The sequence below is a fragment of the Penicillium brevicompactum genome (assembly GCF_028827555.1).
Source record: "Penicillium brevicompactum strain IBT 35665 chromosome Unknown utg000002l_segment0_segment0, whole genome shotgun sequence".
Taxonomy (NCBI): domain Eukaryota; kingdom Fungi; phylum Ascomycota; class Eurotiomycetes; order Eurotiales; family Aspergillaceae; genus Penicillium; species Penicillium brevicompactum.
This window is the reverse complement of record NW_026623205.1, coordinates 2,984,065-3,007,242: the sequence shown is the minus strand read 5'-3', so window position 1 is coordinate 3,007,242 and position 23,178 is coordinate 2,984,065. Positions and strand designations below refer to the sequence as shown.

The 23,178-nt window shown below is 50.2% G+C and overlaps 7 protein-coding genes across 7 annotated transcripts; all 7 read left to right on the top strand.

The window, feature by feature from the left end:
- Nucleotides 1-915: 915 nt before the first annotated feature.
- Nucleotides 916-1,196, top strand: N7506_003813 (uncharacterized protein; the record flags this gene model as incomplete). The annotated part of the gene is made up of 2 exons (XM_056953108.1): nt 916-955; nt 1,045-1,196. 2 exons carry the CDS (start codon nt 916-918, stop codon nt 1,194-1,196), a joined length of 192 nt encoding a protein of 63 aa, XP_056814800.1.
- Nucleotides 1,197-1,577: 381 nt separating this feature from the next.
- N7506_003812 (IMPACT family protein) lies at nt 1,578-2,516 on the top strand (the record flags this gene model as incomplete). The annotated part of the gene is made up of 1 exon (XM_056953107.1): nt 1,578-2,516. One exon carries the CDS (start codon nt 1,578-1,580, stop codon nt 2,514-2,516), a length of 939 nt encoding a protein of 312 aa, XP_056814799.1.
- Nucleotides 2,517-4,981: 2,465 nt separating this feature from the next.
- On the top strand, nt 4,982-6,214 carry N7506_003811 (lytic polysaccharide monooxygenase AA11 family protein; the record flags this gene model as incomplete). The annotated part of the gene is made up of 1 exon (XM_056953106.1): nt 4,982-6,214. One exon carries the CDS (start codon nt 4,982-4,984, stop codon nt 6,212-6,214), a length of 1,233 nt encoding a protein of 410 aa, XP_056814798.1.
- Nucleotides 6,215-6,939: 725 nt separating this feature from the next.
- Nucleotides 6,940-8,310, top strand: N7506_003810 (60S ribosomal protein uL4; the record flags this gene model as incomplete). Its single annotated transcript, XM_056953105.1, has 4 exons — nt 6,940-7,105; nt 7,164-7,258; nt 7,396-7,883; nt 7,924-8,310. Exons 1-4 carry the CDS (start codon nt 6,996-6,998, stop codon nt 8,308-8,310), a joined length of 1,080 nt encoding a protein of 359 aa, XP_056814797.1. The 5' UTR covers nt 6,940-6,995.
- Nucleotides 8,311-13,868: 5,558 nt separating this feature from the next.
- Nucleotides 13,869-16,805, top strand: N7506_003809 (Zn(II)2Cys6 transcription factor; the record flags this gene model as incomplete). Its single annotated transcript, XM_056953104.1, has 3 exons — nt 13,869-14,755; nt 14,814-15,717; nt 15,768-16,805. The coding sequence occupies 3 exons, from the start codon at nt 13,869-13,871 to the stop codon at nt 16,803-16,805; spliced, it is 2,829 nt and encodes a 942-aa protein (XP_056814796.1).
- A 1,221-nt stretch (nt 16,806-18,026) lies between these two features.
- Nucleotides 18,027-20,485, top strand: N7506_003808 (J domain-containing protein; the record flags this gene model as incomplete). Its single annotated transcript, XM_056953103.1, has 4 exons — nt 18,027-18,506; nt 18,584-18,904; nt 18,957-20,276; nt 20,336-20,485. The coding sequence occupies 4 exons, from the start codon at nt 18,027-18,029 to the stop codon at nt 20,483-20,485; spliced, it is 2,271 nt and encodes a 756-aa protein (XP_056814795.1).
- A 602-nt stretch (nt 20,486-21,087) lies between these two features.
- On the top strand, nt 21,088-22,932 carry N7506_003807 (SKIP/SNW domain-containing protein; the record flags this gene model as incomplete). The annotated part of the gene is made up of 3 exons (XM_056953102.1): nt 21,088-21,237; nt 21,293-22,717; nt 22,774-22,932. The coding sequence occupies 3 exons, from the start codon at nt 21,088-21,090 to the stop codon at nt 22,930-22,932; spliced, it is 1,734 nt and encodes a 577-aa protein (XP_056814794.1).
- Nucleotides 22,933-23,178: the final 246 nt, after the last annotated feature.

Sequence of the window (23,178 nt, the reverse complement as noted above, 5' to 3'; positions counted from 1 at the left end):
ATGGACATGATGCATCATATGAAATCCATCACCGCACACTTCTCTGATCCTGAGCAATAGGTCCTGGTCTGGCTCTTACACCGCATATTGACTCATGACGGAACAGGCTGTCAAATGTACTTCGCATAGATCGTTGAAAAGAACCGACTCTCTGGTTAAAGCTCCCCGTATCCGTGGGCTCGGGCCCACCCCCGTACATTCAACGAGGTATCCAATCTGCGGGTGTCTGTACCCGAGCCCTCGGGCATAACCTTCCAAGGTGGGAACGTCTTGGAGCCTACAATTATCACCGATAAAATACGTCTATTATTCCAAACAGCGGTCAGAAAACACCTTCTGAACTTTATATCTCAGCAAAATGCCAAGCTGCTCCGAGAACAGACAACGAAGTATGCACATGCACAAAAAGAGTGGCCTGGTGCTTTAACATCCTCTGGGGATATCAATCCGGCATTGTGCTTATGCAGGGCTTGCAGATCCCTACAGATATGCCTAGCAGGGATGATCTACTCAACCCATGCAAGCCAAGTATGGCCAACGCAGCGATACAAGGCTATTTTAAAAAAAATAGTTGAAATTTGGATTGTGTTATCGAAACCGATTGCATGTTGAAATACCACAAGCTGCAAAGGCAAGTTCCAAGGTTGGAGCGGGTGATCACTCTACCTGACTCGGTCAGAATATGGAGCACCTAGTTGATCAAACATTGGAACCTTGAAAGGGATGCACGTATTCCAAATTCCAAACTTGGAACTGCCACTGGTTTGCAATTTCTTTGCTCCATGTGCCTTGAACGACATTGGGACATTATTAGTCCTGGTGATCCAAATGATATCTATGCCTGGGCAGCCTTGAAATTGAATTGCCACTTATAGATAGACCTAGAGCTTCTGTGCTCGTATATATGCCTCCATAATGAAACCCCTAGCCTTGAGTCTCATTCGCGAGTTCCAAGGTTAGATTTTTACTTCATTTTCTAGCTGGTTATAGCGTGTGTACATGATGCTATTTCTTGGCTCTCTAGCTTTGTACCCTTTTTGTAAGAGATCCTGGCTGTTCACAACTTCCACGGCTTGGAAGTGCACCTTCTTCGCCCTAAGGTTGTGGGCACAAGCCTGAACGGTGCTGCACCAGTAATCTCTTCTGGGAAGCAACTCAGCTCTGTTCTGACCTTGGACTTCGGGAAGGCTGTATAGGCTTCTAAGGTACCTATATAGGGACTGGTTCTACTTTCATCGTTAGTAAGATTCAAGGTCTACGACAAGTTGTAAGTGATAGATTATATATTTACAGAGATGTGGCGTCACATTGAAGTGGGTCCATCTGATAGCTACAGAAAACGAACATTGCAACTTTAAAATGAAAAATGGGCATCAAAGAAGCCTGAAATAGCCTTTGAGCAAGGTAATTCAAGGGACGAGAGAGTTGTAAGGCCAAAAAGCGATCGTCAACTTTTACTTTTATGGATTGGGACTAGTTCCAAGGTTCCACTCCCCGCTTCCGCACAAGTCTGCCTCAGCCTCAATCTTCAATCTTCAATCTTCAATCTTCGACAAAACAGCCCCCTCTACAGCACAATGCCCCTCACAGAGAATCAAGACCTCGCTGAAGAAATTGAGGCAGTCAACGCGATTTACGACCCCGATACAGTAACCGTGACCGCATCTCCTACACGCGCGACCAACACACTCGACCTAGGAAGCTCGCATTCTACTACACATACCACGGTGGTGACCCTGCAGATCCCCGAACAACAGAACTTGTCATTCAGGATTGGGTTTGAGGCCTCTTACCCCGAAACAAGGCCTGCAGTCCTGGGCACAGCATCAACCGGCGCGCGCGGGGAAGGCAAGATCGCAGTCGACGTGTTAGAGGACATTATACAACGGACATGGCAAAGCGGCGCAGTGTGTCTATTCGACGTCATCAGTGAAGCAGTAGAGGTGTTCCCAGAATTGAACATCGGGGGAGCCCAAGAAGAGGAACCACCAACCGAAAGTGAGCCCGTCGCAACAGCAACAGAGAGCTTTTCGACTCTATCTCTACGGGACGCGTTTGGCCTCGACTCACCACCGGACTGGATTCTGTCGGAGGTTATGACAGAGAAGAAGTCCGTGTTTGTGGGGCGGGTCGCGCGAGTTGACAGTCTAGCGCAGGCGCAGGCATTTTTAGATCATCTCACTGCCACGGACCGGAAGGTTGCTGCTGCGACGCATAACATCAGTGCATGGCGCATAAAACAGAAGAAGGGGGGCAGCGATGCCGGAGAGACTATTGTACAAGATTATGATGACGATGGAGAGACTGCCGCTGGCGGTCGACTGCTTCATGTGATGCAGTTGATGGATGTGTGGAATGTGGTGGTGGTTGTGACGAGGTGGTTTGGAGGAATCCACCTTGGACCAGCCCGGTTCCGACTGATCAACGACGCTGGCCGTGATGCTCTGGTCAAGGGAGGATTTACGAAGAAAGAGGAAACGGCGAGCTCAGATAAAAAGAAGAAAGGAAAGAAATGAGGGACCCTCGATGTCCCTACTTTTCACATGGGAAATCCCCCTGGAGGAAGAAATATGAAACAGCCGTTGCAGGATCTGGATGCTTAACCTCCAGGCAGGCATCAATAACGCTAGCATCACGGATACGACCTTCCTCTCGAGTCGTGAGTCTAGATGTTGCATGATCTGGCAAAAGTTCAAACCAACAATCTCTGCAATGATTCGCCACGGCTCATGCCATCATTTCACCAGTCACACCGACCTGTGGGCGCGAGCAATACTTTTGTCAGAGATTTCCAGGATGTTGGTCTACTAGAGCGCTTCGCCAAGGACCAGTTATTGTGGACGTGTAGACTTGCATCCAAAGCACCAAGCTTTCACCAGCGCTACCACGCAGCAGATTCCTCCTTCGGAAAATGCACCATCCGATCGGCATTTGGATGACCAGGAAATGAAATGCGCTGTCCGAAAATATGGACCACCAACAATCTTAGCTACACTGCTCGAAGGTCTAGATAGCCACGGGCCCATGTAGAAAAGGCTGAAACCGGTTTGCAGCATGCGAACTGACAGATTCATGCAGGGTCTTCATTTCCCACACTTCCATGCACCGAGCAACTCCGACGAGGTCTCGAGTTCTGCAAAATTGAGGCCATGTCCACAGTAGACGCTTAGCACAAAATAGTCATGCGCACGCGAGGAAGTTCAAGCTACCCAGTGCTTTGATTGCGATCGGAGAGTTGGTTCAACACAAGTATGGAGAAGCGCTGCGTTCATGCGAACTAGGCCGCACCGTATCCATGGATGGGACAGGCAACGGACGAGTCACAGTGGCTGCAGACATCTCGATTGGGTTTCGGACATTGCATTTCCCCTGAGATCTAGGATAGCCGAGTGTGATCTGTTGATTCACAGAGGGCTCGAGAGTGGTCAATGTGAAACGGATCTAGAAGAGCTTGTATATTTCGAGAAGTGAACCATGTGTCGAGCGATGCAGGCTTTACCTCGCCCAGTCAAGATCCGCAGTGTCAAACGGGGACGGTGGATCTGATAGCTAACAGGGTCGATTCCGAAGATCCTGAACCACCGCGTGGGAAATTATTCGGGAATTGATCTCGGCTGGACTGAGATTTGAAGATCACCGAAACTTGAGTTCGCCTGACATATTCCCTTTTTTTTCGAAGGTTCCCACTTGCCTCTGAGGTTGAGGTTGCACCAGGCCATTACCGAGATTTGATTAATTAGGAGACCTTGGCAATCTGTTTCAGAAGATGGAACTCCTGTACCCCACATGTAACTGCCGTGATGTCAAATGTGAGGTGTGGCTGACACTCGACAGACTCGTACAATGGAGAACGGAGAATGAAGTAGCAAAAAGGCAGGTCTGTTTATGTTTCAAGGCCTGAAGCATCACACGGGTAAGCGGGGATAAGACCCGTATGTAACCTGGAACTTTGCACAGGTTGGAGGCGAAAACATGACTGATTGGGAGTAGACCCGCCGAGAAGAAGCCTGGCGGCTACATGCACAGCCAATACCGGTGGAGGTTCAGCGGTCAGAAGAAGAGCGGTTGATGGTGCGACAATCCAGGGGGTTTGCCAGCGGCGGAGGTGCCTTGCGCCCGATGTGGTTGGCTGTCTGCCAGCCGCCCAGCCCAGCAGAAGATCGTCTGGGGCACCTCGTCCGATCTTCCTACTGGTCTGTCACTTGTACTCTCTATGCCTGCTCATTGGTTCTTCACTGACACTCTGTTCTGCCAATGTTCAGATATGAAACATCCCAGCTTGGGTCTCCACCCCCTTCCTACAGATCGAAGTCTCTGCTCGCCTCTACGGTGGAGGACGCACAATCTGGCGTGTCTAATTGATTGCCTCTGCACGTAGCGTCGCTCCATTCAGGGTCCCGAAGGCCCGATCAGCATGATGTCGCTGAGAGGTCCGAGAGTACTCCGGTTCTCAACATTAGATATAAAACCCTTGACGCCAACGCCGCTGATGATGTTTATTTTTTCTTTAAGCCTCCTTTCCTTCTCTGACTTTGACAGTTTGACAGGCCAGTCCTGCATTACTTTCCCTTTCTTCCATTCTTGGTGGTGATTGTCTGTGTCAATCCCATACATTCCTTCAAAGAAACCATTGTCTGAACAAAGAGGTTGGAAATAAGCTCTCTCTAAGACCCTTGTGTCATTCACTCTGCTATAAAGGTATTGTGGTCCTTGATTTCATTATCATCTTTATTCTTTGAATTGTCATTGTTCAATCTATTGTTGGGGTTGTCCCAGGATAGATCAGACCACTGATCGCACTATATCTACACCTGTGAGACCAACCTCACTAACTATCCACAGCTCTTCCTTCTTTACGATCCCACCAAGGTCCAATCCTTTTTTTCCATCTTTCATTCCATTCGTCTGGTACGAATCGAATCTTTTGCATCTTCCTGTCAAACTCAACTTCAAGAGAAAACCCCCAAAAGTTCAATCCAACATGATGTTCAAGTCCAACATCTTGGCTGCTCTCCTGGGAGCTTCCATGGTCAACGCCCACATGATCATGAGCACCCCGACCCCTTACGGCAAGGACAGTCTCAACAACTCGCCGCTGGCGGCAGATGGCAGTGACTTCCCCTGCAAGCAGCGTGATGGCGTCTATGACGCCCCCTCCACCGAAACCATCATCGGCATCGGCGAGTCCCACGCGCTGTCTTTCGAAGGCAGCGCCACCCACGGTGGCGGTTCCTGCCAGATCAGTTTGACCGAGGACCTCAAGCCTTCCAAGTCCTCCAGCTGGAAGGTGATCAAGTCGTTCGAGGGCGGCTGTCCCGCCAACGTCGATGGCAACCTGGCCGAAGGCTCCGTCGATCAGGCCCAGTTCAACTTCACCATCCCCGACGGAATTTCCTCTGGCAAGTACACCCTGGCCTGGACCTGGTTCAACCGTATCGGCAACCGCGAAATGTACATGAACTGTGCCCCCATCACTGTCAGTGGAAGCTCGTCCAAGCGCTCTGCCGATGAACTCGAGAAGCGCGCCGACAGCTTCCCGCCCATGTTTGTCGCCAATGTCAACGGTTGCACCACCAAGGAGAGTGTCGATATCCGCTTCCCTCAGCCTGGTCAGTATGTCGAGTACGACGGCAACCCCGAGAACCTCGCCCCTGAAGGCTCCGATGCTTGCACTGGTACCGCCACCTTCGGTGGCTCTAGCGATTCAAGCTCCGGCTCCAGCTCCAGCTCTGGTTCAGACTCTGGTTCTAGCTCTGGCTCCAGTTCTGGATCCTCCGGCTCATCTGGCTCTTCCTCCGCCGCTGCACAGAACACCCCGGCCGTTGTCGCCTCGTCTACTTTTGCATCCGCCCCAGCTGCAACCGTCTCAACCGTCCCCGATGTTGCCGGCCAGGTAGCCTCCAGTTCCGCTGCCCCCGCCCCCGTTGCGACTTCCTCCGGTTCCGAGTCCAGCTCCGGCTCTAGCTCCGGTTCCAGCTCCGGTTCGGGTACCTTGTCGGGTGCCTGCACCACCGAAGGCGAGTGGAACTGCGTCAGTGGCACCTCTTTCCAGCGCTGCGCTGGTGGCACCTGGTCTGCCTCTCAGCAGATGGCATCCGGCACTGAATGTGGTGCTGGCCAAAGCAGCGAGCTCACTATCACAGCCACCCGCAAGGCACGCCACGTGTCCAGCATGCGCTTCCGCAAGCGCAACATTGGCTCCCACCATGCTTGAATTGTCAACGAATCCGCTGGCCTCGGATATTGACCCAACTCCCGTATCGCTTGGTGCCGGAATTATCTTCTTCACTTCTTTCACTTCTTCTTTTTCACCACTTTTTTCTTATACATTCTTTTCCACCCTCATTTTTTCAATCGGGGTGGACCTTCTTTTCGGTGCATCATATGTCACTCCATCTGTATATTCAAGAGATTAGCCTAGGAGAATTGGACATCTCGCAGCCCTCAAACAAATATCTTGTTCCTTATGTAGCGATTGTAGCATAGTCTGACTAGCGCGGTCAGTAGATAGGGCGTAGTTTTTCCCGCATTCATGAGTTGCTAATTATGAAGAGCTGAGATCGCTCTCCTTGAGTCAAGTCTCATCCTGTCAGTGCCAGAGTCTGGTCCGAGCAATGCAGAAACTAACCAAGACATTGTGGTCACAGAGCTGGGGTGCATGATTCTCTCTGACACTGTCGAAAACTGCAAATGCATGTTTACCACTTGGCCAAGAGAAACAATGATGTAGATCGTAGCCTCCGAATGGTAGTAGTAGAAAAGTGTGGCTTGTTGTCAACGTTGGTCGAAGTGGAGCTTGACACCCGGACCTCAAGACCCACTCATGGGTCACGTGAGAGTTACATAAACTAGTCCTAATAGGGTAGGAGCTAGGGTTGGCCCTGCCCCCACTGCAGCCCGGAAATCTCACTAAGCGAAAAAATCCACCACCAGTCTGAAGCCCCCGACTCGACGAGATTGGATCTTCAACCTCACCTCGACACCGACCAGCAACAATGGCCTCCCGCCCTACTGTCTCGATCGCCACGGCTGAGGGCAAGCCCTCCGGGGCCTCTCACCCTCTTCCCACCGTGTTCTCTGCTCCTATCCGCCCGGATATTGTCCAGTATGGCTCGAAATCGATGGAAATCACAATTGGAGGGGAGATGCTGATGGATTTACAGGCAGGTTCACGTTGGTATGGCCAAGAACAAGCGCCAGCCTTACGCTGTGAGCGAGAAGGCTGGTGAGCAGACCTCTGCTGAGTCCTGGGGTACTGGTAAGTGATTTGGCAGATTTTTCGAGATTGAAGGGCCCAGAGAGATTGCGCCAACAAAACGCTGCAAGATCTCTGGGTTTTCCCCATCATCTCACTTTGTATGGGATATTGAACGGGATCTAATTGGAATTGAACAGGTCGTGCTGTCGCCCGTATCCCCCGTGTCTCTGGTGGTGGTACTCACCGCGCCGGTCAGGCTGCCTTCGGTAACCAGTGCCGTTCCGGTCGTATGTTCGCCCCCACCAAGGTCTGGCGCAAGTGGCACCAGAAGGTCAACGTTGGCCAGCGTCGTTTCGCTACCGCCTCCGCTCTGGCTGCTTCTTCCTCCCCCGCTCTGCTCTTCGCTCGCGGTCACCGTGTCGCCAACGTCCCCGAGGTTCCCCTCGTCGTTGACTCCAAGGTCTTCGAGGGCTCTGCCCTGACCAAGACCAAGGCCGCCATTGCCCTCCTCCAGGCTGTTGGTGCCGGTCCCGACCTCGTCAAGGTCCAGAAGTCCCGCAAGATCCGCGCTGGTAAGGGTAAGCTCCGTAACCGCCGCTTCCGCCAGCGCCGCGGTCCCCTCGTTGTCTACAACCCCGAGACCGACGGCAAGGACCTCGTCAAGGCCTTCCGCAACATCCCCGGTGTTGAGACCTCCCCCCGTCTTCGCCCTCAACCTCCTCCAGCTCGCCCCCGGTGGTCACCTCGGCCGCTTCATCGTCTGGACCTCCTCCGCCTTCCAGGCCCTTGACCAGGTCTACGGTACCACCACCAGCCCCTCGGCCCTCAAGCGTGACTACCTCCTGCCCTCCAACCTGGTTGCCAACGCCGACCTCACCCGTCTCATCAACTCTTCTGAAATCCAGTCCGTGCTCCGCGCCCCCAAGGGTGAGGCCCGCACCAAGCGTGTCAACGTCCAGAAGAAGAACCCTCTCCGCAACAAGCAGGTTCTGCTCCGCCTCAACCCCTACGCCGCTGCCTACTCCAAGCAGAAGCTTGGCCAGCAGTCCGTCGAGGGTGGCAAGCCCACTGCTCCCGCCGAGTCTTTCATCAACACTCTCTACGAGAACTAAGCGGGTTTCTTTGCCCCCTGCTATTTTCTTTGTTAGCTGTTGGTTGACAAAATGGTAGTCAGCAAAAATGAATTCAATGCCTTTTTTGCAATACCCATGGGTCTTTTTGGAGTAGTAATGTGATCGGTTCTATGTTCTTATAAGTTGCTCGACTTCCTTGTATCTTGCTGGTAAGTTGTAAATGTAGATTGGATCAAGGTGTCGTTGCTTTTTCCCTCCCGAAACTGTCCAGGTGTCGTTGGATGCATTGATAGTAGGGAGTCTAGCTATATCAGTCTGCACCGCCGATCATTCTACTGAACAGTCTGACACGCCAACCCGACGACTACCTCCAGGGCTTTACACAGCTAACGTTCAGGATCGCTTTTCTTGAATAGTTGGAATCTGCCTGCGCCAACAGAATTCGTCATATCTTCTAAGAGGATTATGTTGGAGCCTCATACAGAATGCCATTACCATCGATGCCCTAAGTCTTATTTTCTATTTCCAAAACAAAGCGATAACACATCTATCTCAGAGCCTGGATTCGAGACTCAAGTCGAACAAGCCAACATGGATTTTGTCACATGCCACGTATACGGACCCCTTGCGCAGTGCCTAGGCACAAACATAACCCACATGAAATTTGCAGTAATTTATGCATACGAGAAGTCTCGCCTTGACCGGAACACGCAGTGTATCCCGCGGAGCTCCCGTTGGAATAGGATATGACAGCTCGCCCTGAGGCAGGCATCTAACGGCTCTTGAGGTTCGGGTATTGAGTTTAAGACACTCTTCACAGCCAGAAGGACGAATTAGATTGAACAAAGAAGCATTGTGGAAGCATATCTATGGATGTTACATTGCACGGAGTTCAATATAATTGACTTTCTCGAGTGCCCCGTTGGTTCCTGGGCACGTTGATACTAGGTGCGCTTCTCGGGATCTTGCATAGGAGACGCAGAGTTTGCACTACCTTTCCCTTTAAGTTTGCCATGTAGGTACAGATGATAGCGTATACAAGGTACGGAGTAAAACCAAAGCATATCTGACTCGGTTCTCCGCCAAAGCCGATCGTCTAAGCGACATACCATTTTGGATGTAGTTCACGGAGATCAGAGAAAAGGCGTGCTTCAGGGCTATACAAAATACGGAGTGCCAAGAGCATCGTCAGGGTCCGTTGGTGGACGCATACGAGGTGCCTAGGTGGGGGAGTGTACGTCAATTTCCTGAAATGTTCAGAGCACGGGTCGAGGAGTGCTTTAGAGAACAAAATCTGAAATGACGTTGGGCCTTATTTTCGCCCCCAGCAGGGAGGATCCATAAATTCATAAATGCTGGCATTACCTAAACCGGTGACATGTTACGACGTGGGCATTACTAGTAACTATATTGTATTTTACATACATAGTCTAACTTGCAATCTGAATTATGAGGCCCGCTAGTATCAAGCTAAATTGTAATGCGACGTCGATTAAGAACGCTCAATAGCCGAGAAACCAACGGCCCAGGCCGTACAATTGGAGGGTAAATTTTCCGAACCAACAGAAACGTTGCATCACTCCGTGCGAGGAGCGAAAGCGAAGGGTGACACGAGAACACGAATGATAGAGAGAAGAGGCCAGTGATGTACAATGCACAATGAATGGAGGAAGAAGAGAGAGAGAGAAAAACGTGCAAAGAGCGGTCTCGGTAGGGACAACCGAATGACACTGGGCTGCACGAGTAAGGAGAGAAGACGCGCACAACCTTGTATGTACATACATGAACGCCCTCGAGGAAGTACACCGATGGGGTGTCACGGACTCTATTCGCAGATCACAAAGCGGATACAGCTATGTATAGGTATGTCTCACTTCACGCGAATCGGCTCAGGGGCGCGGAACAGAGCGCCTTGCGCTATCGGGAGTCAGACCGGCGCTAGAAGACATGGGATGCAAAACATGTTAATATGTTGCAGTAGCAGAGTTGCAATACATTAGTGTGGGCTATTACAAGAGGGACGACATTAGACCATCAAGCCATTACGGAGTAAACCATTTTAAGAACCCGGTGGGATGTGATTTATTATATTCAATTTTTCTTGTCTCTCTCTCACACACATATCATACCATATGCGCTTTGGACCTTGATTTTGATAGAACTCTATTACCTAAATATACGCACAATGTGGATTGTTCTTACACGATGTCTCAACCTGTATTCTCCGTTATTACCTGGCTCTAGATTTTTCCTTACCCCAAATTTCTCACATCTTTAAGACCTGCAATGCAAAAATTCTCTGCAAAAGCCCCCAAATTCCTTTCGGTATATGTTCGGAGAAATCAAATTCCGTATCCTTTCGTAATTGAGGGTTGGGCTTACACCCTCGGGTGAAAATTCCAGATGGGACGTGGCGGCTCCAAAATGCCGAGTTGGAGTCCTGACGGTCAAGTCCCGAAGACCGGGTAAGAGAGCAAAAATTACAGAAAAAGAAAAGAAAAATAATAATAAACTAAAAAAAAATACGAAGCTTCTCGCGTCATTGCGTCTCAGGTGTTCCCTAGAAAAGAAATCTCACAAGGGGCTGAGCCCAATTGGAATGACGATCCCGGGTGACGGCCTGCAGATCGGATCGCCAGGACTCGACACGAAAAGAAAAAAAATTTCGAATAAATCCTGTAGAATACGTGGTCGACTCCGAAGTGCAGTTAAGAGTAAGAAGTCAGGTGAGTGTTTCCAAGGTTAAATCCGAAGTAGACCTTGCACGTTGGACGTTGTAGAAGGGGTTTCCTGCATTGCATTCTCGACGTACTCCGTACATATGTGAAGCTGCATGGCAAACCCGTTTTTTTTTATTCCCTTGAAAGAGGCTGGAGTATCAGATCACCTGACTAGGAAATATAATCTGATTGATCACTTTTGGCATTGTAGAAAAGGAAATCAAGGAAAAGGGAGAGGTTGTTCCCTGCATTGATACTGTAAATATTTTAAATGAGTCTGCAAAGCTTTTACTCCTTATATTCCGTATTGCACACATCGTCGCCCTTCGAAAGAAAAAACAATAAATCTAAATCTAAATCAAGCCAAATATTCAGCATCATAACCTCAGACGGTCTCGGCTTTTGTGCTCCATAGAGTAAAGTTATTCGGTAATGGAACGCCAATATGGAGACCCGAGTGCCTCAATCCGAGGGACCAAAAAGAATTCTACTCCACTTATGGACCGCACGGTCGATCTTCACCAGAGAGGCTACCCAAAAGTGAGATAAGCCCTGCGGCGCCCGAACGCTGAAAGGAGGATTTGCCCGTCTAGGCATCTAATCGCCCGCGCCACTGGCCGGCCGAAGGCACTGGAAGGACCCACTGTTGAGGGTATTCGCGGCCGGGCCTCCGAAACAAGCTCAATCTTCTCTGTCCTCGTAAGAACTGTCTACAATGTACAAAGTAGTAACATGCTGCGTATAAAATGTGGTTGCTGTAGACCTTGCCTTTCTCTGCTATCTGCAGTCCCACCCTCACCGGTTCCAGCACCCAACGTCCACGCATTCCTTCACCCATGTACATGTTCGTTGAGTGCAGACCCCGATAGGTCTCTATTGGTGCAGTTAAAAACGTCCATGTCTGGGCATGAGATTGGTCATGCTGCAGAAAGTACTGCAGGGTGGATAATTGGCGCCCAACTGGCCACTGTGTGCACTATACCCTGTCCACAAGGGAATACTATCCAGGTTCCGCCATTAATATAAGAATGCAGTAGGCTAGAGTGACCAACGGATGAACCAGGATGATCCTCGGTAGAACAGCTCAGTCCCAATCATACCCATTCTCTATAAAATTTCACATCAGATCCCCACTTAGATCAACGGTCAAGATGCAATTGCCGTTATGCTTCCATGGTTCCCTACCAGAGTACACAATCCATAAATATTACGCCATTTGAAACATCCATGACCGGGATATGCCAAGTTTGAACCTAGAAGACCCAGTGCCGATATCACTTTTATACCCACACTCTAAACAATGGGGCGTTTACCTTCTCCTTAGCCTCTGCTCTAGAAGGCCGGGCACTGGGTTCCGAGTGTGGCGTCTTCGGAAGGTGAAGGGGAGAAGGATTGAGACTCTGTGGAGTTAAGCCACCTTTTTCTCGGCGCTTGTGTCTCGACTCAACGAGATACGGTGAATCCGAGAAAAGAAATGGTTGATTCCCTTGTCGATCGGTTAATCCGAGTCTCGAATAGTCAAATTAAATGAATAAATGAAATTTGAGCCCAGGGGGAGAAGCATGATCAACGGTACTTGTGGTAATTTTGATGTACTTCCAATACATAGTTGGAAATACATGCACTCTTTTTTTTTTTTTTTTTTGCTTTGGCCCTGTTTTGAAGCTTGAATAACTGGCCCCCCCTCCTTTTCTTCTTCACCAATTCACATCAATAGCCTTGAAACTCGTTGTGTCCAAGACTTAAGGAAACACCCTTGAGCGCCCAACAGAAGACACGTCAAACCTATTAGATCCTAAATCCCTGGAGTCTGGAACTTTCAATTTTTTTTTGAAATTCGTCGAATCTCGAATCTGAAATCTGAATCTACGGCGCTACTTTCAGTCGTTTTTTAAACCCTAGGGGTGTCACTGACCAGTGATAGGCGGCGCTTCCCTCGAGGCTATTTTGTCCCATAATCAAGCTGTGTGCCACCATCGGCTCCAACCTCGATCGTTCCGGTTATCATTTTCATTTATCGGGGTTTTTTTTTTCATTTTCTTTGTTTCCTTTTGCTCACCAGGCACGGATATCACTTGTCCCGTGCCTGACACCCCAATATCCATCCGGTACTTGGGATCGGAGATCTCACCATCTGATCTTCCCTCTCAAGGATCCCCCATAGTCAGCACTGATCATTTCGGCCTCGTGGGGCTAACGGTGCTACACGCCGGCCCGGTTCTCCGTGACTGCTTGGGACGCTTGTCAACTCTCTTAAATTCCGATCCGGGACCTAAGCTCTTGGACGTGGGACTTTCACATACCCTGGGACTATACACCCGAGTACGGTGCCCAGACCCATCGCGACATGATGAGCCTTTAGGTCACTCTCAGTCTCTTCCCTTTTTAATCTCCCTGACTATGCGAATTAGCAAGTGGAGTATTTTGAGTGCCGAGATCTCCGTTCGCAAATCGCTGGCAACCTTTGTACAACTTCCGTTCGCCTCGTGATTGTTGCCCGTTATTCGATTTCCGAGCTGGACGTACAATCTGCTTTTACTTTTCTCTCTGGGTCCTACTTCCAACACGGAGACTGTCAAGTGGAATTGGTATGTGCGAAGCGTTTCCTCTAGGATAATCGGAGAGGAACCCATTGCTAAGTCGTCCGGTTCCCTTCGATATAGACACATTTCTACGGCCTGAGCTCCCCCAAAACAGGTTCGACGACCTGATCAAGATTCGCCAAAGGAGCCCCGCATAAGATCCAACCCTGGCCTTCTACAGTACACCACCTGGAGGATACGAGGACCCGTTCGGCAAGCCTGTCCAAGTTGTCTGGAGTCTGTTATGTAGGCAGATTCAATCACCTTGCTTTCGACAACCCATCTTGAATCCACCATGTCAGGCCCAGGCTCCGGCTCAAGCTATTACATTGGACCCTTCGGTCGTATGTTACCCACCACAGACGGTCCATCCTCGGAGCACCAACCCGGGCATTCAGCTAATTTGCCAGATCACGAGGACTCTCCGTATCAGCTTCCACCCCCGCGTGTACCGGCCAGTTTACAATTTGGAACGGATTTGTCTCTGAGGACTGATAACGCCGATGGTAAAGACATTGGATCGCAGAAGCCCGAGCAACTTCCATCATTGAGCCAAATCTTCACCACCGAAGCACCTTCCAGCTCGCACTCTCAAGCATACGCTCCTCTGACACCAAGCAACGAGCGCCGTGACTCTGCATACAACTTTTCCCATCATGATCCGAGACTTCCTGCTGTTCACGATAGAACAAAGGGTCTCTCTGAATCAATCTCACAATCCCACAAAGCCGGCCTACCTCCGTTGTCCCAGGTGGCTTTACATAGTCATAGAGACTTGCCCCATCATACGCCCATGAGAAACGACCCATCCACTGCACCCTTTCCGCACGCCCCGTTACCATATGGCAATTCACCTCTACACGATCAAGGACCTGGTGGAGAGCCGTCCGATGGCTCGAGTAGACCAGGGAAGACCCCTGTTCGACCTGCTGTGATAGACGAGCGAATGATCGAGGGAGAAGGACTATGCTTCATATATGCCGACGGATCATATTGCCCACAAACCATCGACGGCACACCAGTGAATGCTAATTGGGGCGTCACCAAAGCTGGCAGACCCAGAAAGCGGCTCGCACTTGCGTGCTTGACGTGTCGAGAGAAGAAGATAAAATGCAACCCTGCCACCGAAGCTGTGTGCGATCAATGCCGGAAGTCTGGACGAGAATGCCGGTTTGAAAGTGCGTAAGTGTGACCATGATTCTGACAATATCATATTGAGATGTCGCTAATGTCTCCAAAGCCCGCGCGGTAATCGTGCTTCGATGAGGGGCTCAAGCGGCAGACCTGAGCTTTGCGGCCCAACTCACCTCACCTCGGACGGTTCACCGTCACTTTACAACGTCACTCGAGATTCTAGTAGTGTGACCTCTCTTTCTGGGGCCAATGGTCAGTCGCCAGTCTCCGAGGGTTCAACTCTTACACCTTCGGGCCAAGAAGCCACCTATGAAACCATGGCCGATGCAGACAGAGCTTTAAGGTCTCGAACCTACCGATTTCCACCACCTTTCTCCGGCGCAGATGACACCATCGGAAGAGCTTCGGCACATATCGAAACCAGTCGTTCCCCAGAGTATTCTGAAATATTGGGTGAACTCAAAGACAGCAACCTGGACGACCCGCTGATGACTTCTTGGTATCTCGACCCGTATGAAGTTGACCCGGAAACCACTATGCACTACATCGAGTGTTATTTCTTGCATGTGAATAACGGCCTGTACCACATGTTCCCACATGGTAGATTTCCTCTGTGGTTGAAGTCATGCCCTACCAAGTCTGCCGAAGACAAGATGCTTCTTTATTCTACGTTAGCTCTTGGTTCTGTCTTCTCAAATCGACCGGACAAGCTCGAAGCCATGAAGCAATATGCCCGCATAGCACGCTTTGCCATCGACAAAAGCCAGCACAAACTCTCTGTGCAACTTGCACAGAGCCACATAATTATGAGTCTTTGGTACTACGCCACAGGCTCATTGGCCGGATCTTGGAGCTCAGTAGGTGCGGCAGGGCGGGCGGTTTTTGGACTTCGCTACAATGTGGAATCCGGTGGCGTTGTTAACCAAAGCGAAACGAATGACTACGGGTTACACCCACAGGCGTTGATTGAGTGCCGCCGGCGCACATTTTGGATTGCTTTCGTGCTTGATGTAAGGGGTCATACTAACTTCCTTGATTTCGTTGACTGACAATTTGACAGCGTTTCTCCAGCCTATACTCTGCATCAGTGACCTGCATCTCGTCTGATGCAGCCCTGTTAAGACTACCATGTCGCGAAGAAATTTTCGAAGCTCAGCAATACGCAACGGTCCCTTATTTCCAATCGTTCCTCAATTACTCCCCGACCTCCCCAGAAAACGATCGCTCGGCTCTCAGCTCAATGGCCTTTTTGATCGAGATTATGGCCATTTGGGGTGATGTTTCCCTGCACGCCACGCGTTTACCTCACATCCCTCCTGAAGCATACAACCGACTCTCCGAGGATTTCCACAACACCATCTTCCAGAAAGCGAACCAATGGACGAACCGACTTCCCGATTATCTAACATTCTCATCTATCAACATGGAGCGCAACATTCGACAGCGAAAAGCGGACACATTTATTTCAATTCACTTGTTCTACCACGCCAGTTTGATGAAATTATACAGAAATGCCCGCTACCAGAACTTACGACCTGAGGTTCTTGTCCAGTACATTCATCGAGCACGATACCATGCGGTCGAGATCATTCGCATCGCCCTTGCCTTTGATCAGTATTCGAAGGAATTTAAGTCTTCTCGGCTCGCCACAGAGTCATCTTCACCTCAGCTGACTCTCTTGAATCCATTCCTGGGTTACTTGATTCTCTCAGCTGTGGACGTCCTGGCAGCAGCTGGCTTGGCCTCTCAATTACAGGAATGCATCTCATACACTCGAAGTGCACTGGAAACGGTGCAAGAGCTGAGTCGTTATTGGGACAGCTCTTTGCAGCTAGTTGCAGTTCTTCAAAAGCGATTAGGGCTGATGATTGACTGCCTGAATGAGCGCAGTGTCATTGAAGAAAAGCAGGGCTTTGCTTTAGAGGGGCCATCTCTTGAAACCAAAGCTCACAATGGCGCTTTACACTCCCATCCACCCTCCAGCCCCGGTGAAGATCTGTTCACGGGCTCGATGCCCAAAGAAGTCCTTCTGAACGCACTGCGAGTTGACGAAACCCTTATCTCAACAAGCAACATTGCTTGGATCAGAGATCCATGAGATCCTTCCCTCCCATTTCTTTTCTCTTCATACCCCTTTTGATGACATTTACCCAAAATTGCATGGTGAAATGATTGCTACAGAATGTTTTACATGAGTACCTGCGGTTTTTAATTTGCGATGCATTTTTACAAAAGCCCTCGCAAATGGCAAGGCACTTCACAACCCAGACCGTTTATTTCTTGACTTTTAGCCTGCATGCTGTCTTCCAGTAACGACGTGATGAGTGCTGATCTCAATAATGATTCCAGCTTTATGTGAACGTATCGTTGCTCTGCATAGACGAGACTCGAGTTGCATGACTTGACATTCTTGTCGTATTTCCTTTACGCTACGTGTACTATTAACCATCTGCTTTCTCTTGTGCATTATTCAGTGAGTACTTGACTACTTGCTCCTGTATCTATATCTTTCCCCTCCTGTTGGACTGAAGACTTGATGAGATCAAGTTAAAGCCTGGTCGAGTAAAAATGGCGCCGGGTATCAATATTACGACTACAGCATGAAGCCGTGGATTGCCCTCTTCAATAAGACACAAGACTTGTCTTCTGCTCCCTCAGACAATAATAAGAATGAGCTTCGACACGAGATGTCACCGCTATTTGACGGTCTGGCCAAGACTTTTACCGCAGAAACTCTCCAAGAACGATATCTGTTAACGACATGGACCAGTCATGCTGATAATCATCAGAATTAGAATGGCGCCCGGGGAATTCAATAGTCGCGATCAATGCAAATGATATGCATAATGTAAAAAAGTGGCACGCCAGGTCAGGACACTAGTAAAATTAATTTCATTTGCCCTTGTTTTCTCAAAAGACACCTGGGCAGAAAGCCAAATGATCTCTGCGCTAAAGAGTCAGAGGTTGAAGTTGTTGATTTTGATGTCGACGGCGAACAATGCCTAATTTCTCAGGCATAAAATAAACAAAGTCATTGTTTCTCATACATGTACGATCCAGTTTATTTGATTCCATCCCAATTTGTCTCAACTTCGGATCTCAGTTGTATAGCCCCAGAGCTGATTGGCATTGAGCTTGAAGCTTTTGTACTTTGACTTTTGATAGTCGCATTCTCCCGCCTGCGGGGATTCCGACGGAGACGCGGAAAGTTTCTCCGATAATGCTTCCCTTCCTTTCCACCTTACATCGCCCTCAATCCAGACTCAAAATGGGGTCTGCTTATACATAAGTCATATACAAGAGAGCGCAATAACCTCTCATGTCCTCCTTCGGCCAGCAAGGCGCGGAGTTCCGCGCCACCGTGGAAGATGACGGTCTGGAGGGCGACTACAGCATGGTCGATTACCCCGAAACCGACTATTACCTTCTCCTAGGCCTATCGCGCAACCCACCCCCGACCGACGCCGAGATCCGATCAGCCTACCGCAGCTTATCTTTGAGCTTTCATCCGGACAAGCAACCGTCGCATCTCCGCCATGCAGCCGAGAGTCAATTCAGACACATCCAAGATGCGTATGACACGCTTATCGATCCCAAAAAGCGCGTTGTATATGATATCTCAGGCGCAGAAGGCGTGCGGCAAGAATGGGGCCAACTTGGGGCCATGGGGATTGGAGGAGAAGCACAGAAGCAAGATGTGGGCGTGAAGACGATGTCACCGGATGAGTTCCGGCGATGGTTCCTCAAGACAATGAAGAAGCGCGAGCGACAAGCTATCGAGAGCCTGGTTTCAAGTAGGGTATGTAGCTTCTTCGCTTCCCGCAATGGTGATCTATCCGAACGGCCGGAGCTGACAGTGGGTGGCTTTGATTGCAGGGCGGTATCACCTTGGGAGTCGATGCTTCATCGATGGTCTCGGTTGATGAAGATGAAGATGTGCAGTTCCATATTCCTTCCCCGAAAGTGACGACATATGGCGTCACCTATAATTTCGATACACCTCTGGCTTTGCCCCAGCTATGGGGCACAGCGGAGGTCGAGGATGCCGAAAGTGAAGGGAAGGAATCTGAAGATGCGCAAGATGGTGGGTCAGAAGCTGCCCATCTGACCTTGAGCACAGGTATAGTTGGCGGCCTGGCTCACCCAGTCCAGAAAGCCACCGTCGAGTACGAAGATGGAACGGAAGGCGAGGAAACTGTATGTTGCACCGGACAAGCCAAGCTAACGAGTGTTGCTGACATGGTCCAAGTTAAAAATGCCGCCGATTCTGGCAGCTAAGAACTTCCGGCTCGGGGCCACTCTGAGCCCAAATGTTAGAAGCCTGGTTGGCACAAAGGGGATCTGGGCTAAGCACCCTTTCGCCTTGCTCAGAGATTCTGCAGTCAGTTTTGAGGGTCTCTTGCTGCCCCAGCCCTCCTTGAGGGCAACTATCACCCGGAATTTCCAGCCAGTTGCGGGTGTCCAACCGTTCAATGTGAGTGTGACAAGCATACACTCACGATCCCTCGGGGAAACACCACCCTCTTTCGAAGTTCAAATCTCGAGAGAGCTGTTCAAGAAGAAGATTGGCGTCGTATCGTGGTCAAGTGGTGTTTGCAACTGGCCCGAGTTTCTTCTAGGCTGGTTTCCATCTATTGGCATGGGCATTCAAAGTGCCTTCGCATCTGCCAGCGAAGTTGGCCACCTGCAGATTGGCTTGATCGCACCTGCTGCATCGCCTCAGGCTGCAATGGAGGTCGACGAAGACGAAGACGAGCCTAGTGGTGACTTGGATGATGATGACAATCATTCACTCAAGAAACGTCGAACCAACCACTCGGCAGAAGCATGGGAAAGTCATCTGCAGGTTTCGCCTGGTGGAGGTGCTCTTGTTCTGAAATATTCAAGGAACCTTTTCTCTGGGAAACCCGCAGATGACCCAGTGAAGACGGAATGGAGCTCAGAGGGCTACTTCCCAATGCCGGCAATGGATGAAGCACGTGCTGTCCGTCTTGAGGTTTCAACCATTGCAAGCTCGGATATGTCCTTGAGCTGGGCCGTCAAGGGTATTCGCCGAGTTGGCGAATACACGCGTCTAGGACTTGGTATTGGCATTGCAGACAAAGGCATGATGTTGACTGTTACATGGCGCCGTCTCGGGCAAAACATCGATATCCCCATTGTAATTTGTCCGGCCAGCGAGGCAACAAATGGGGCCACGGCGCTGACAGCCATCTTCCCTTGGCTGGCATACTGTGCCGTTGAGTTTGGCTACATTCGTCCTCGTGACAGAAAGAAGCGTCGGCAGGAAGCTGCTCGTCGCCATCGTGAACTCAAGAAGCTTCTTCCGCAGAAGCGTGAGGAGAGTCTCCAAGCCATCGAGCTCATGACCGAGCAAGTTCAAAGACGACAAGGCCGAGAGGAAGCACACGATGGCCTTGTAATCCTGAAGGCAGAGTATGGTTATATACCGCCAACAAACAAGAAACCCAAGAATGGGTTTACGGAGCCGCGGGTGATCGATGTCACAATCCCCGTGGCTGCTTTGGTCAACCGAGGTCAGCTGGTGATCTCTAAGAAATCTAACAAGGTAAGTCAGATTGATAAAACATGCACATGAAAAGCGCTAGAGCACTAACCTTAAAACAGTTTCAAATTTTGGGATTCCACGACCCTGCGCCCTTGTTGCCCAAGCGATTGAAAATCTGGTATAGATTCCAAGGCCGCGATCACTACGTAGAGGCAAACGATAAGGAGAAAGTCTCCTGTCCCCTACGTGCGCACCTTGAGTCCATTTGAACTCGTCTCACATTCAATCATAAAAGGGGGCTCCCTTCACAATGTAATTATACATCTTCACTCAAGATATCCCCACATTTGGGGTCTGATTTAGCAACCTTTTTTTCTTTGTGTCTTTTGAGCCCATTCCATTTCTGATGTCCTTTCCAATACTCCTGCATGGTCCCTTGGTGGTAACTAACACGCTCGGTGATGGCAGTCTTGTATTTCATTTCAAGGTTTAGCATCGAGAATTGTTAAGACAGACTAAGAAGATGTGAATCTGTGAGCAAACTACTCCGTACGTGACGTAGAACTCATATTGCAAGATATTTATGTAATGCCTTATGTCCAGCCCTATGAAGTATATAGTATAAATATATATGAAATAGCCAAAATTAATGATCTGAGCCTTGAAAATTGAGAGAATCTCTCAAAACACTCATGTTTCTCTACTTCACCGTGAGGCGTCGTTCGATTGATATCAAAAGTCTTGGCATTATCGATACGGAAGGGCAAAGGATCCAGCCGCGCACTTTGTCCGAAAAGCCAAATCGAGTATCACCTCATCTTCCTTTCTTATCAACTGCGAGTGTGAAGCTCCTGAGTTGTTAACTATCGCAATGTCCACTAACATTGCACAAGGACTATTCAAGACTCTTCCTAAGCCAAAATATTCTGGCGAGGGTGAAGAGCTGCCGCAACATGCGCAACCCCGTGGTCCGCGCGTGGTGGGCGCCGACCAGCTCGACCAGACACAAGTCGTGCTACGGGTGAGTTACTCTTCCCCTGTGTGTTAATGACTAGAACTAATCAACCACGATCCAGAGAACCGGCCCTCCACCTTACGGAAACCGCGCAGGATGGCGACCTCGAGCTGCCGAAGATTTTGGCGATGGTGGCGCGTTCCCCGAGATCTTAGTTGCACAATACCCACTTGACATGGGACGGAAGGGAACAGCTTCAACTTCGAATGCGCTTGCTGTCCAAGTCGACGGCGAGGGCAAGGTCAAGTATGACGCGATCGCGCGCCGTGGCCACGCAGACAACCGAACCGTCCATGCCTCGTTCAAAGACTTGATCCCGCTTCGACAGCGGGTGGACATGGGAGAAATCTCACTGGAGAAGCCCTCTGAGGAAGAAATTCAAATGCAGATGGAAAAGACAAAGGCTGCACTGGCGACCTTGGTCGAAGGAGCTGCAACTGCGCAGAAGCCGAAGAACGTGAAAGGAGGGAAGAGAGCCGAGCCGACTTTCGTCCGGTATACCCCAGCAAATCAGATGGGCAACAATGGCCAGAAGAACGACCGTATTATGAAGATTGTTGAGAGGCAGCAGGACCCCATGGAGCCTCCCAAGTTCAAGCACAAGAAGATTCCCCGTGGCCCGCCATCCCCACCACCCCCGGTTATGCATTCGCCGCCTCGAAAGCTTACCGCGGAGGATCAAGAAGCTTGGAAGATTCCCCCTCCCGTGTCTAACTGGAAGAACCCCAAGGGTTACACCGTGCCTCTGGACAAGCGTTTGGCTGCCGATGGCCGTGGCCTGCAAGATGTTTCTATCAACGACAAGTTTGCCCAGTTCGCCGAAGCTCTGTTCACAGCGGATCGCCACGCTCGTGAAGAGGTTCAATTGCGAGCTTCCATGCAACAGAAGCTAGCTGAGAAGGAGAAGGCACAGAAGGAGGAGCACCTTCGACAGCTGGCCCAGAAGGCCCGCGAAGACCGTGCTGGTCCCAGTCAACGCGACTCACGAGCTCGGTCTCGCAGCGCCAGTGGCAGTGCGTCGCCATACTCCTCCAGATCCGCATCTCCTAGCGAGGATGACGAGGCTGCCCGAGACCGTGCCGAACAACGCCGTGAGCGACGACGGGACGATGAACGACAGCTGCGTCAATCCCGCATGGGTACCGAACGCCGCATCCAGACCATGGCGCGTGAGCAGAACCGTGACATCTCCGAAAAGGTCGCTCTTGGATTGGCCAAGCCTACACAAAGCTCCGAGACCATGTGGGATTCGCGTTTGTTCAACCAGACTAGCGGCATGCAATCTGGTTTCAACGAAGACAACCCCTACGACAAGCCGCTGTTTGCCGCGCAGGACGCTATCAACAGTATCTATCGCCCTCGTGCTCAGCTCGATGCCGATGATGAGGATGCGGGTGAAGGCGAGATGAACAAGCTCGAGAAGACCAACCGGTTCGAGGTTTTGGGACGCGCCAAGGAAGGTTTCCGTGGCGCTGCTGATGCTGAGGTAGGTTTTGATCTGGTATTCTGCATTGTGTTCATTACTAACATGTTCTCCAACAGGAACGCCAAGGCCCCGTTCAATTCGAGAAGGATACCGCTGATCCATTTGGTATTGACAACATGATTGCCGATGTTACTGCCGGCAAGAAGCGCTATGGTATCCAGGAAGCCGAAAGTGAAGACCGTGGATCAAAGCGCGCGCGAGTCGATGAAGACTAAATGCAACCATTCTATCGACTGTGCTGTGACACCTTATGTTTTCTTGTGATCTTCTCTGGGCATCGGTCAAATATCCTCAATGCATTGCGGGCGTTTCTGGTGGTGACAAACTACCATCTTCTATATCACACAAAAAGTTCAATCTTGGAACGAGTCAACCATACTCGCATGAGTTAATGTGAATAACATCATCTACAACGGAATTTCAATCTGTGGTCGTGTTCAGACCTCTTTCATACGCAATCT